Source organism: Rhinoderma darwinii, chromosome 6 (assembly GCF_050947455.1).
Source record: "Rhinoderma darwinii isolate aRhiDar2 chromosome 6, aRhiDar2.hap1, whole genome shotgun sequence".
Classification (NCBI taxonomy): Eukaryota; Metazoa; Chordata; class Amphibia; order Anura; family Rhinodermatidae; genus Rhinoderma; species Rhinoderma darwinii.
The window spans coordinates 122,776,087-122,789,853 of record NC_134692.1 but is presented as its reverse complement, the minus strand read 5'-3'; the positions used below and the strand labels follow the sequence as shown (position 1 = coordinate 122,789,853).

Below are 13,767 nucleotides of genomic sequence, written 5' to 3'. Positions count from 1 at the left end.
GGACTTCCTCTGCTCGGGTTAATGTTAACGTTTAATTGTTATTTATGATTCTGACCCATGTTGGGTCATGTGAATTATTAGGAGGAATTCTCTGGTGGATTCCTAACTAGTTATCCGAATGTTTCGGATTTAAATTGTTTTTATAAAACTGTGAAATTAATAAACGGCTGCTGTGGCCATTTCACATCCAACCTCGGTGTCATGTGTCTTTACTAAATGGGGGTGGGGGGATAGTATGGTCTAAGGTTAACACACGACTCTACCTAGGCAGGTCAAGAACTGGCTCAAATGGTGTGAATGGTGGCCGTGCTCTCCTCTCCTCCAGTTCCTCCCAGCCGATGGTGGAAAAGCATGGATGAGCTCTGATGTTCCCGCGCACACCCAGGCGCTTCTTAGGATTCTTATGCAGCAGTTTTTTGACGAGATGTTTTACGTCAGTGTTAAGCCAAGATGGAAATATGGGCTTTTTGGTGGTGATGGCTTTGTAAGCCGTTTGCCGGTCTGGGCCGTTGTTAAACGGGAAGCGTCCTGTTGACATCCTGGTCACCACAATCCCCAGGCTCCACCAATCAACTGCTGGGCCATATCTCTTCCTAAGAAGCACCTCAGGGGCCATGTAATAAAATGTTCCCGTCACTCCACGGATGTTATTGGAGGCGGTGACGCCATCTTGGGCGAGCCCCAGGTCGATGATTCGGATGTGGCCAGCTGCATCCAGCATGATGTTATCAGGCTTTAGATCTCTGCAAAGAAATGAGACAAGAGAATGAGAAATCTGCCCAGTGATACAGGAGGAGGGTGATGGGTCACTGCAAGACTAAACAGAATAGCCATTCAGGACCCTAGGAAAGCTGGGTGCATTATTTCCAGCATGTAAAGAAGGCAAAAAAAAGAGGAAAGTTCTGCTTACCGGTGGACGATGTTGTGTCCATGGAGGAACTGGAGGCCACACACAATCTCTGCTGTGTAGAATCTGATGGGAAAAACAGATTGTAGTCTCAATGTCATCAAAAATTCATTCATCAATTCCCTAATGTTATGTGTGATTCTGTGGGGTCTGTGGCAGAGCAGAGGTGCTGTTTATGGCAGCCTGTATTCTATCTATTCTCTGCATTGTCCTTCATCTGACCTCCTAGCTATGTTTTCCTCACCCGAGAAAGAGATTCAGTTTTCTGTCCTAGCCCTTTATCTAAATCCCTTAGCCAAGGCTGAGTGGGTTGTGGCCACCAGCTCTCCCCTGACTACACCCCTGACCATAACTGTTATCCCACCTCCTCTGTTGTCTTTTTGATATATTTCTCTTAGACTCCTGATTAGTTATTTACTAACCTTACGCTGCCGGTGTCCAAGCAGCCGCACATCCTGATCGAAGCCTCCAGGCTGCCACCGGACAGATACTCCGTGATAAAGCATGCGCTCTCCCGAGACTGTTGTGCGGCATAGAGGTGGCATAGAAATGGGCAGTCTCGGGCCGCCAGGAGTATCCGCCGCTCTCTCATGATTACTTCTGTATTGTCCCGTTTGGTGATCATCTTTACGGCCATATAGGTGTTTCGGCCGGGGACTGATGCCAGCACCACCTGAGGAAAACAAGTGGACAATCCTCATGAGAAGAAGAAGGAACAGGGGTGGACTGAGGGGTCGTCATTCGGGTAATACCCAGGACTAGAGATGAGCGAACCGGGACAACCGAACCCGGTTTCGGTCCGAACATCGGGAAAAGTTCGGTTCGCAGCGAATCCGAACTTCACCGGGTTCGGCCGAACCCGTTTTGACCGAACCCGGTCAAAAACATTATACAAATCGGCAGCCACTTGTCTCTATCAATCACTGATAGAGAAAAGAGGCTGCTGATTAAAAATAAAATAAAAAGCATTTCATACGTACCCGGTCGTTGTCTTGTTGACGAGTCCCTCTTCTTCCTCCAGTCCGACCTTTTCTGACGCGGCAGCCTGTGATTGGCTGCAGAGGCCTCTGCAGCCTGTGATTGGCTGCAGAGGCCGCGGCAGCCTGTGATTGGCTGCAGCGCTCACATGGGCTGCATCGTCATCAAGGGATGTCGAGAGGGACGCGTCACCAAGGCAACGGCCAGGAGACCGGACTGGAGGAAGCAGGGAGTTCCCGGTAAGTATGAACGTCTTTTTTTTACAGGTACTGTGATCGGTAGTCACTGTCCAGGGTGCTGAAACAGTTACTGCCGATCAGTTAACTCTTTCAGCACCCTGAACAGTGACTATTTAGGGTATGTTCACACGGCCTATTTACGGACGTAATTCGGGCGTTTTTGCCCCGAATTACGTCTGAAAATAGCGCCTCAATAGCGCTGACAAACATCTGCCCATTGAAAGCAATGGGCAGACGTTTGTCTGTTCACACGAGGCGTATATTTACGCGCCGCTGTCAAATGACGGCGCGTAAATAGACGCCCGCGTAGAAGAAGTGACCTGTCACTTCTTTGGCCGTAATTGGAGCCGCTATTCATTGACTCCAATGAATAGCAGCGCTAATTACGGCCGTATTTGACGCGGCGTTCAAGCGCCTGCACATGCCGTTACGGCTGAAATTACGGGGATGTTTTCAGGCTGAAACATCCCCGTAATTTCAGCCGTTACGGACCCCCGCCGTGTGAACATACCCTTAGGGTATGTGCACACACACTAATTACGTCCGTAATTGACGGACGTATTTCGGCCGCAAGTACCGGACCGAACACAGTGCAGGGAGCCGGGCTCCTAGCATCATAGTTATGTACGATGCTAGGAGTCCCTGCCTCTCTGCAGGACAACTGTCCCGTACTGTAATCATGTTTTCAGCACGGGACAGTAGTTCCACGGAGAGGCAGGGACTCCTAGCATCGTACATAAGTATGATGCTAGGAGCCCGGCTCCCTGCAGTGTGTTTGGTCCGGTACTTGCGGCCGAAATACGTCCGTCAGTTACGGACGTAATTAGTGTGTGTGCACATACCCTTACTGACGTCGCCTAGCAACGCTGCCGTAATGACGGGTGCACACATGTAGCCACCCGTCATTACGGGGCCTCATGCACACGACCATAAAAACACCCGTTATCACGGGTCGTAATTACGACCCGAAATAGCGGGCCCATAAACTTCTATTAGCCACGGGTACCTTCCCGTTTTCTCACGGGAAGGTGCCCGTGCCGTTAAAAAGATAGAACATGTTCTATTTTTTTATTTTACGGGCCGTGCTCGTAATTACGACTCGTAACTACGAGCACGGCCGGCCGGCCACGGGCAGCCGGCCGCTTTTGCGAACCGTCCTGTCATTATAATTATAGCAGCACGGCCCGTAAAATAGAAAAATAGAACATGTTCTATTTTTTTAACGGCACGGGCACCTTCCCGTGAGAAAACGGAAAGGTACCCGTGGGTTACAGAAGTCTATGAGCCCGTTATTGCGGGTCGTAATTCCGACCCGCAATAACGGGTGTTTTTACGGTCGTGTGCATAATGGGAGCACGGCTCGGAAAAACGAACGGCTGCCCGTGCTCATCTCCTGAAATACTCTGTGGACAGGTCAGGATCCTGTTTATTTTAAATGCTGCTAGGGAACCCGCTCGATTCACTATATAAGGCTACGCTACAGTGCAGCATTTAAAAGAAACAGGATCCTGACCTGTCCACAGAGTTTAAGGCAGCACAGAGTATTTCAGGAGATGAGTGTGCAGATTCAGTGCTGCTGTGAACTCTGCTCTTACCATTACGTAGCTCTCAGTCTGTTACCTCTCCTCCACTCCTGTCCTCAAGAACACCTTCACATGATTGGCAAGTCACCACGTAATGGTAAGAGCAGAGTTCACAGCAGCACAGAGTATTTCAGGAGATGAGCATGCGGATCTTGTGCGTGGTGGTGACTTGCCAATCATGTGAACGTGTTATAGAGGACAGGAGTGGAGGAGATGTAACAGACTGAGCTACGTAATGGTAAGAACAGAGTTCACAGCAGCACAGAGTATTTCAGGAGAGGAGCTTGCAGATTCAGTGCTGCTGTGAACTCTGCTCTTACCATTACGTAGCTCAGTCTGTTACCTCTCCTCCACTCCTGTCCTCAATAACACCTTCACATGATTGGCAAGTCACCACCCCGCACAAGATCTGCACGCTCATCTCCTGAAATACTCTGTGCTGCTGTGAACTCTGCTCTTACCATTACGTGGTGACTTGCCAATCATGTGAAGGTGTTCTGGAGGACAGGAGTGGAGGAGAGGTAACAGACTGAGAGCTACGTAATGGTAAGAGCAGAGTTCACAGCAGCACTGAATCTGCATGCTCATCTCCTGAAATACTCTGTGCTGCCTTAAACTCTATGGACAGGTCAGAATCCTGTTTCTTTTAAATGCTGCACTGTAGCGCAGCCTTATATAGTGGATCGAGCGTGTTCCCCAGCAGCATTTAAAAGAAACCGTGTTTGTGTATGTGTATATATGTGTGTTTGGGTATGTGACTTTGTCTGTTTTTGTTTTTATATGTGTGTTTGTGTATATGTGTGTGTGTATATATGGGTGTGTTTGTGTATATGTGTGTGTGTGTATATATGGGTGTGTTTGTGTATATGCGTTTGTGTATATGTTTGTGTATATATGGGTGTATTTGTGTATATGTTTGTGTGTAGATGTTTGTGTGTGTTTTTATATATATGTGTGTGTTTGTGTATATGTGTGTATATGGGTGTGTGTATATATGGGTGTGTTTGTGTATATGTGTTTGTGTATATGTGTGTTTGGGTATGTGTGTTTTTGTTTGTATATGTGTTTGTGTATATGTGTATGTGTGTGTATAACTGTGTGTGTGTGTTTGGATATGTGTGTTTTTGTTTGTATATGTGTAAGTTCGTGTATATGTGTGTGTGTGTTTGTCTGTTTATGTGTGTGTGTGTGTTTGTATATCTTGTTGTGTTTGTGTATATATGTGTGTGTTTGTGTATGGTTGTTTGTTTGTGTGTGCGTGTATATATGTGTGTAGGTGAGTAGAAGTATTGGTATTGTTCACATTGATAACTGTTTTTTTTTATGTTGTTGCAGATTTTGATGTACCAATTGGACTACGTCTTCGATTCGTTGGACTACTGCGTAGATCTACGTTTTTTCAAATTTTAATAAAATGGTTAACGAGGGTTTTGTTGGGGATTTCTTATTTCAATAAAAAAGAATTGTCTTTGTGTTTTTTTTTAAACTTTATTAGTGCCTAGATAATGGCAGTTGGCTGATTGACAGCGTCCATTATTAAGGCGGTACTTAGTGTTAGCCGGTGCAGAGGCTAGCACTAACCACCCATTATTACCCCGGTACCCACCACCACCAGGGGTGCCGGGAAGAGCTTGGTACGATCCAGTACCCGACCATCTGTTGTGATGGTCGGGTACTGGGGCGGCCGTAGGCTGGTATTATGAGGCTGGGAAGGGCCAAAAACAGTGGACCTTCCCACCCTTGTAATGCTAGGCTGCTGCTGCTGTGTTGTATCGGGCTGGTTATAAAAATGGGGGGGACCCCCACGTCGTTTTTTTTTTGAATTTAACAAATTTAGCAATAGACGGGTCCCCCACATTTTTAATAACCAGCCATATACAAGGCCGCAGCAGTCTGGCATTACATTGGTGGGAAGGGCCACTGGTTTTGTCCATTCCCAGGCTAATAACACTGTGTTGTATGTGGCTGGTTATGATAAATTGGGTGGAACCCCATGTCTTTTAAAAAAAAAATATGTAAACAAATAATTTAAAAAAATGACGTGGGGTCCCCCCCACTTTTATAACCAGCCAGATACAACACAGCAGCAGCAGCCTAGCATTACAAGGGTGGGAAGGTCCACTGTTTTTGGCCCTTCCCAGCCTCATAATACCAGCCTGCGGCCGCCCCAGAGCCCGACCATCACAACAGATGGTCGGGTACTGGATAATACCTGGCTCTTCCCGGCACCCCTGGTGGTGGTGGGTACCGGGGTAATAATGGTGGTTAGTGTTAGCCTCTGCACCGGCTAACACTAAGCCTCGCCTTAGTAATGGATGTTGTCACTCAGACAGTGGCCATTACTAAAGTGGTAGTAATAAAATTTGAAAAGAAAAAGACAAAGATATAGATAAAATATTTTATTGAAATAAAGCACCCCCAACACAACCCTCATTAACCATTTTATTGTAGAAAAAAAACACGTCATCTAAGTAGTCCTCGAAACCGACGTAGTCCAAACACAAAACCTGTGAAAAAAAAAAATTAAATAAAACATGTCGTAGGCTTAGATTCAGTTTAATGTGTGATACTGACTGTTATACCATGTATAGAAGCCTGCCGCGAAGTTGACTTAGATACAGGGCGCCAGCAGACAGTATCATACATAGCCATACATACATATATACAAACATACATACAAGCATTGACATATATACATGCAAATATACATACATGCAAACACACACACACATATACATGCAAACTATCATACATACATGCATACACACACACACATGAAAACATACATACATACAAACAAACATGCAAAGATACATACATACATATATACAAGCATGCACAAATATACATGCAAACATAAATACATGCAAACATAATTACATACATGCACATATATATATAAACATACATGCAAAAATAAAAACATGCAAACATACATACATGCACATATATACATACATACATACATGACAACATACATACAAACATACATGACAACATACATACATACATGCAAACATACATACACACATGCACATGTATACATACATGCCAACATACATGCAAACATACATGCACATATATACATACATACATACATGACAACATACATACATGCAAATATATACATGCAAATATACATAAATACACACATGCACATATATACATACATGCCAACATACATGCACATATATACATACATGACAACATACATACATACATATATATATATATATATATACACACACATGCAAATATACATACAAACATGCATACATACATACATGCAAACATACATTCATGCAAACACACATACATGCAAACATACATACATTCATGCAAACATACATACAAATATACATACACACATGCACATATATACATACATGACAACATACATACATACATACATACATGACAACATACATGCAAAAATACATACATGCAAACATGCAAACATACATACATACATGCAAATATACATACAAACATGCACATATATACATACATGCCAACATACATGCACAGATATACATACATGACAACATACATACATGCCAACATACATACATACCCAAAAAAATAATAATACGTTCATACTTACTTTCCTCCTGTCCGGCCTCCAGCGATGACGTTTCATCCATGTCGCCGCTGCAGCCTGTGATTGGCTGCAGAGGCGGTCACGTGGGATGAAGCGTCATCCTGGCGTGCGTGACCGCCACTGTGATTGGCTGCAGCGGCGAAAGGGATGAAACGTCATCGCTGGAGGCCGGACAGGAGGAAAGTAAGTACGAACGTATAATTTTTATTTTTTTATTACATTTATTAAAATTGTATTTTCCGCGCGCCGAGCATGTACTGTGAAGGTTGCTGAAAGAGTTAGTGCAGCCCATTAACTCTATCAGCACCCCGGACAGTACCATGCTCGGCGCACGTAAGTGACAGGTTCGGTCAGAACTAGTTCGGTCCGAACCGAACTTTTTTGTGAAATTCGGCGAACTAGCCGAACCGAACTTTTGATAAGTTCGCTCATCTCTACCCAGGACCCTACAGCTGAATAAAGCTGAGCTCCCGGCATAATACAGTGTCTGCTGTTTGATGCTTTATGGAGAGGTCTTAAGGACAGGCACTAGATAGGTCTTTGACTTGGTTGGGTTGGGATCCATACAGATACTGTAATGTGTAATGTGGACATAGAGGTCACTGTATGTATTGTTTCCTTATAGCAGCTTAAATGGGCCAGGACATGGAAATAAATAATGCCCCCTCCCCCACAGCTGTGAACTTTGAGATCAGCAATGAATCGGAATACCCCTTTATAGCAGCACTAGACCTAAATGTGATGATAAGAGGAACAGATGAGATATATGACATAAAGCAGTGGTCACTGGGCAGGACATTTTCTGGATGTCTGATTATGAATTCCATAGAAGAACATACAATCACCATCTGCACAATATTAACCCTTTAACGCAACTTTACGTCATAGTTTGCCCTGCATTAAGGCACCATGAAGTACAGTTACGTCATGGTGCTATTCTGTCACCATGTCAAAAGACAAGGTGACAGAACAGTGACATCGGGAGTCACAGACAGCCGATAGTCACAGTCACTCGTCAGGGGAACAATCGCAGCGCGGTGCCACCAGCGATCACTGTGATTTGTCAGTCAGTAGTGACTGACCAATCACAGTATTGCAGCATGGTTACCGGGCTAAAAGAGCCGGGTAGCCACACTAGCCGATCGGCTGTTAGCAACAGGAAGCCTAACAATGGCACTTTGTCTGTCAAGTACGGCGGGCCTGTTAGGCCCCGCTCGTAGGCGGGGCTTAAAAAGCTTCTGGCCGCAGATAAAAGATGGCCGCGGGCTCTGAAGCTGAGCCTGCACCATGAGTCGAACGGTGTCAGCTGTATATTACAGCTGCCATACTGCTGTAACGGCCGGGAACGGAGCTACCTCCGTACCCTGCCATTAACCCCTTAGATGCCGCGATCAAAAGCGATCGCGGCATCTTAGTGGTTTGCAGGAGATTGACATCGCTGCGATGTGGTTGCACGGATTCCGATTCCTAATAGGCTTGCTGTCAGTGAATAGCTGACAGCTCTAATGCATTGCATTAGAAGGGTAGTGCAATGTATTAGAATAAAGATGAGAGGTGCAGGTCTTCAAGTCCCCTAGTGGAATAAAGTACTTTATTATAGGAAAAAAAATGAAACCGTTAAGAAAGTACACATATTTGGTATCACCGCGTTCGTAACAACCCAAACTATAAAACCATAATGTTATTTTTCCCGCACGGTGAACACCGCAAAAAAAATAAATAAAAAACAACGCCAGAATCACTATTTTTTTGGTTAAAGCCCTTCTAAAGTATAGAATAAAAGTGATCAAAATTGCATTTACCCCAAAATGGTACCAATAAAAACTACAACCCGTCCGGCAAAAAAACAAGCCATTACACAGCCTTGTCAATGCAAAAATAAAAAAGTTATGGCTCTCAGAATATGGTGAAACAAAAAATAAATTATTTTCAAAAAAGGGATTTTTTTTGTGCAAACGCTGCAAAACATAAAAAAACTATATACATATGGTATCACCGTAAGGGCAAAGCCACACATGGCGGAATTCCTCTTGAATTCCGCAGCGGACACTCCGCAGCGTTAATCCGCAGCGGAGCCGTTTGTCCATTGACTTCCACTTTTATTTAGCAGTGTTCGTTTAGACGATGCGTAAAATTCCGCTGCGGAGCATAGGCTGCGGAGCGGAATTTGGTGTTCGCAGCATGCTAGGGCTGTTGCGGAGTTGTGGCGTACTAGTTGCGGACTCATGGCGGAATTTCTCCATTGACTTCAATGGAGATTCTAAATTCCGCAATGAAGTCCGCAGCTGTCATGCACATGTTATGTGTGCTGCGGATGCGTCTTGCTTTTTTGACATGACATTTCTTCATTCTGGCTGGACCTATGTATTTCTAGGTCTACAGCCAGACTGAGGAAGTCAATGGGGCTCCCGTAATTACGGGAGCGTTGCTAGGAGACGTCAGTAAATAGTCACTGTCCAGGGTGCTGAAAGAGTTAAGCGATCGGCAGTAACTGTTTCTGCACCCTGGACAGTGACTACCGATCCCAATATACAGCAACCTGTCAAAAAAATAGAAGTTCATACTTACCGAGAACTCCCTGCTTCTGTCTCCAGTCCGGCTTCCCAGGATGACGTTTCAGTCTAAGTGACGGCTGCAGCCAATCACAGGCTGCAGCGGTCACATTGACTGCCGCGTCATCCAGGGAGGTCGGGCTGGATGCCGAAAGAGGGACGCGTCACCAAGACAACGGCCGGTAAGTATGAAATTTGTTTACTTTCACTAGGGAAAGTGCTGGCCCTTCTCTCTATCCTGCACTGATAGAGAGAAGGGAAGCACTTTTCCCGCAGTCCGTAGCAGCTAGTCCGCATCAATTTACTGCACATTTTGGGCAGATCCGCCGCAGAATCTGCAACGCAGATTCTGTGCGGCATTGATGCGGACAGTTGCGGAGGAAATTCGCCACGTGTGGGCATGCCCTAAATATATCCACCCGCAGAATAAAGTAAAATGTCATTTATAGCGCACGGTAAACACTGTAAAAAAACAAACAAAAAAACATTATCAGAATTGCTGGTTTTTGGTCACATTGCTTGCCAAAAAAATGGAATAAAAAGTGATTAAAAAAAATGTGTACCCCAAAATGGTCCTAATGAAAACTACATATTGTCCCGCAATAAATAAGCCCTCACACAGCTCTGGTGGTGAAAAAATAAAAAAGTTCCGTCTCTCAGAAAATGGCGATGAAAAATATGCATTGTTCCAAAAGCGGATAAGATTGGGCGCCATTTATCAGTGCGACACCGGCCACACATCTATGAATTGTTTATTTACCCCATTATTATAGCCTGTTATTATGCCCTGATGTACACCGCACAGCTTACATATGCCCCCACATTATACACTGAAATACCAGTAAAACCCCAAACAGAACAACTGCCAAGCAAAATCTGTGCTCCGAGAGCCAAATGGCGCTCCTTCCCTTCTAAACCGTACAGCGTGCCCAAACAGCAGTTTACGTCCACATATATGGTATTGTCATACCCGGGAGAACTGGCTTAACAGTTTATGAGATATTTGTCTTCAGTGGCACAAACTGGGCACAACATATTGTGCACTAAATTGGCATATCAGTGGAAAATTGCAATTTTCACTTTGGACCATCCGCTGGGCACTAATTTCTAATGTAGAATCACCTGTGGGGTCAAAATGCTCACTACATACCTTAAAATGCCATAAGGGGTGTAGTTTCCAATATGGGGGGGGGTCACTACTTGGGGGTTTGTTTTACTATTTGATTTCAGGGCCCTGCAAGTGTTGGCCAATGCTGTGAAAATCACCAAAATAGACCTCAAATGCGCATGGTGCTCTTCCCTTCTGAGCCCTGTCTTGTCCAGGCAAATGATAAATGCCTTGAGGGGTGCAGTTTCCAAAATGGGGTCACTTCTTGGGGCTTCCACTGTACTCTGGTACCTCAGGGGTTTTGCATATGTGACATGGTGGCCAAAAACCAATACAGTAAAATCTGCATGCCAAATAGCGCTCCTGCCATTCTGAGCCCTGCCGTGTATCCAAACAGCAGTTTATGACCACATGTGGGGTATTGCCGTAATCGGGAGAAATTGCTTTTCAAATGTTGGGTTGCTTTTTCTCCATTATCCCTTGCAAAAATAAAGACATTCTACAATTTAGTGGAACAAAATCTAGATTTTCATTTTCACGGCCCAATTCCAATAAATTCTGCAAAAGACCTGTGGTGTCTAAATGCTCACTATACTCCAAGATAGATTCCTTGAGGCGTGTAGTTTCCCAAATGGGGTCACTTTTGGGGGTTTCCATTGTTTTGGCCTCTCATAGGCTTTGCAAATGAAACATGGCACCTGAAAAACAATCAAGCAAAATTTGAGCTCCAAAAGCCAAATGGCACTCCTTCCCTCCTGAGCCCTGCCGTGGGTCCAAACAGCAGTTTATTACCACATATGGGGTATTGCCGTACTCAGAAGAGTTTGCTTTACAAATTTTGTGTTTCTTTTTCTCCTTTATCTATTGTAAAACTGAAAAAATCTGAGCTAAAACAACATTTTATTAGAAAAAAACGTAGATTTTCATTTTCACAGCCTAATTACACTAAATTCAGCAAAATACCTGTAGGGTCAAAATCTTGGTGTTTTTGATAAATAAACACTGAATGTGTCAACCAAATTTCACCACTATCTTAACTGGTTCCCGACGCTGGGTGTGTTTTTACGGCCAGCGGTCAGGTACGGGTCCTTAAAACTCGCGCCATAGACTTTTTACGGCTCGGGTTTTAACTTGCTGCCCGAGCGATCGGGCAGCTGAATTTCGGGTCTCCGGCTGTCAGTGACTGTCGGGGACACTGAGGAGAGGATAGAAGCAGCTTTCGCTGCTTCTGTCTTCTCTGATCACTTGTAGACAGCGCTCAATGAACGCTGTGTATAGGAATAGAGGCAGCGGCCGCGCCGCTGTCTCTATTGCTCCCGGTGTTCATGTGACTGGTCACATGATCGCCGGGTGCTGTTAGTGGCAGACTGCTGCTCGGTCTAACTAGAACCAGCACAGCCCTATTAGTGACAATCGTCACTATGAGAGGGCTGATTTCCTCTGTAACTGGGGCTACTGTGCAGCTCCAGTGGAAAAGCATGGTGTAAAAGAAAGAAAAAATATATATAAAGTTCCCCAAAGGTCTTTTTTGACCTTTGAGGGACAGACCATAGTAATAAAAAAATAAAAGTTAAGTAAAGTGCAAAAAAAATTAATAATAAATGCACATAAAATACCAACCCCCCAAAAAAAACGTTCCCCCCGCCAATCATTGTTGTAACGCTAGGGCGGACCCAATTACCCTAATATAAACATGTAATATATTAAAATTTACAGTAGACAATGACGATCACAAATAAAAGGTCTATTTTAGGGTAAAATGTTATGTTATTACCAAAAAAAAATAGCTGAAATGTAAAAAAGCTTATTGTTTTACTATTATTTTCAAACTTTAAGAATAAAAATTCAAAAATAGCAAAAAGGATGTATATAAAAATTATAAAAAAGAAACCTGCATTGTCTACGGAATAAACATCTCAAAAATCACTTTGTTAGCCCAACAAATAAAAAAGTCATAGCCTAACACGTGCTAAAAAGGGTTAAACGGTGTCTGGTCCTGAAGGCTCAAAATAGCGCAGTCCTGAACTGGTTAAAGTCCAATTTGTCATGAGAAAACAATTTCAGAATCGCTTGAACAAATAAAAGCATTTCAAAGTTATTACCACTTCAAGTGATACATGTCAGATTTGAAAAAAATGGTCTGGTCCTTAGGCCAAAACAGTCTTAGTCACTATGGGGTTAAATGGCTGATAACAGAAAACAATAGATGCAGATAAAACAAAAAATAGGTTTACTGTTCCTTTAAAATTAAATAAGGAGTTGTAATACTCACTTTGCCAAAGCTGCCCCTACCCAGGACCTGGTGGATGGTGAAGCGGCTGATGTTAAGCCTGGCATAGGGGCTGGATGTTCCAGAGTCTTGGCTGCTCCCAGAACTTGGCTCCTCATCCTCCAATCCTCTGTGGTCTCCTCTGTCCTGGTCTCCTCTCCTCTTCTTACTGCTCTTCTTACATCCTGCAACGCTCTCCTCTTCCCTCTTCCTCTTCTCGTCTCCTCTCTTCTTCTTCTCGCTGTGTCCAGTGGACGCCATTTAAGCAAATCTCTTCCAAACTGTAGATCTCCGTCTAATCGCTGCCGTCGACAGTTGAAAGTAAACGTCAGTTGGTCGTGTGCAGGTCACATGATGTCAGAGGTCATGGAATCCTCAGGTGGCACCTGCCTGGCACTGATCTGCCATATCTGATGTGGGCAACAAGGGTGACAGTCTAGTGTCCAGGGGAATGAGAGGGAATTTCATGGCGGGTTCTTCAAGTTCTGTATAATTAGTAGATGGGAATGGGGGCAAATAAAGAGTCTGGT

The 13,767-nt window shown here is 44.3% G+C and overlaps 1 protein-coding gene across 1 annotated transcript; it reads right to left on the bottom strand.

Annotated features, from left to right (window-relative positions):
• Positions 1-259: 259 nt before the first annotated feature.
• On the bottom strand, positions 260-13,498 carry LOC142656646 (protein kinase C theta type-like). The gene is made up of 4 exons (XM_075831572.1): positions 13,241-13,498; positions 1,330-1,580; positions 911-973; positions 260-743 (listed from the first exon to the last, which is right to left on the bottom strand). The coding sequence occupies exons 1-4, from the start codon at positions 13,496-13,498 to the stop codon at positions 260-262; spliced, it is 1,056 nt and encodes a 351-aa protein (XP_075687687.1).
• Between the last annotated feature and the right edge of the window lie 269 nt (positions 13,499-13,767).